At 60.9% G+C, this 1,171-nt stretch overlaps 1 protein-coding gene across 1 annotated transcript in view; it reads right to left on the reverse strand.

Annotated features, from left to right (window-relative positions):
• Positions 1-1,171, reverse strand: part of LOC123323416 (paraneoplastic antigen Ma6E-like) — a 3,616-nt gene that overhangs the window by 1,669 nt on the left and 776 nt on the right. Inside the window, exon 2 of the mRNA XM_044911905.1 lies at positions 3-1,157. Coding sequence (XP_044767840.1) covers positions 3-1,157 — 1,155 coding nt within the window. The remainder of the gene's footprint in view (positions 1-2; positions 1,158-1,171) is intronic.

The following is a 1,171-nucleotide window of genomic DNA, read 5'->3' on the forward strand; positions in this document are numbered from 1 at the left end:
GCCCTCGGTGATGACTTCAAGAGCCAGGGCGGACCGGAAAGCATCTTTGTTGGCTGGGGAGGCCTCGGTTTCATCTGCATCAGCTCGGGTGCCCTCGGTGATGACTTCAAGAGCCAGGCCAGCCCGGAAAGCATCTTCACTGGCTGGAGAGGGTTCAGCAACCTCTTCACTGGCGGGGGCAGCCTGGGCGGCCGGCAGCCCTCCCATGTCCACACAGGCCCCTTCTTCCGCTTGGAATTGCTCACCCCCAGCTAGGGCGGCCTCCCATGCCTCGGTCTCCCGAATGAGCCGCAGCATCCCCATGAAGCCAGGTGGTCTCCTCTCCAGCCGCATCCTCCTCAGCTTGTTCTGAAGCATCTCGTTCGGGCGGGCCTGCATCAGCACCTGCCTGGCGCGAACCTGGTCTGCGATGACAGGACGGAAGGCCCCCTTCTCCACAGCCGACTGCAGCAGGCCTTCCAGGCGCATCACATAGGCAAAGAGAGTCTCCTGGGGCCGCTGGGCACAAGTCAGGAACTTGAGCCGTGCAGTCACGCAGGTGTCCTTGTCCCCAAACACCTGTACCAGCGCGGCCAGGCAATCCTGCACAGGCATGTCGGGATTTTCTGCCAGGAGGCTGCACATGAGATCCAGCGCGCGGCCACCCAAGCTCTCCACCAGCCGCCGCCTCCTCTCCCTTTCTGACACGTGGCGCCACATGTACAGCATGTCGTTGGCATGGTGCAGCCAGCTCTCAAAGGACTCTTCCTCTTGGTCTGGCTCTTCCATCCCAGAAAAGGTTCTCAATGCCCGATAGGCCATATTTTCAGGCACAGGCTGCTGGGCCTGATTCCATTGCTGGGTCCAGGATCCTCCCTCATCTATGGCTCCTGACACACCCACAGCTCCTTCCTCGCCTGCAGTGCCCGCCTCACCTGCAGCTCCTGCCATACTCACAGATCCTACCACACCTGCAATTCCTGTGTCACCTGAAGCTCCCTCCTCATCTGACACTCCCCCTTCATCTTCAGCTCTTGCCACACCCGCAGCTCCTGCCTCACCTGCAGCTCCTGCCACACCTGCAGCTCCCTCCTCATCTGAAACTCCTTCATCTTCTGCTCCTTCCTCACTTGCAGCTCCCTCATCTGACACTCCTCCCTCTTCTGCTCCTTCCTCACCTGCAGCTCCCTCC

Source organism: Neomonachus schauinslandi, chromosome X, assembly GCF_002201575.2.
Source record: "Neomonachus schauinslandi chromosome X, ASM220157v2, whole genome shotgun sequence".
NCBI classification, from domain to species: domain Eukaryota; kingdom Metazoa; phylum Chordata; class Mammalia; order Carnivora; family Phocidae; genus Neomonachus; species Neomonachus schauinslandi.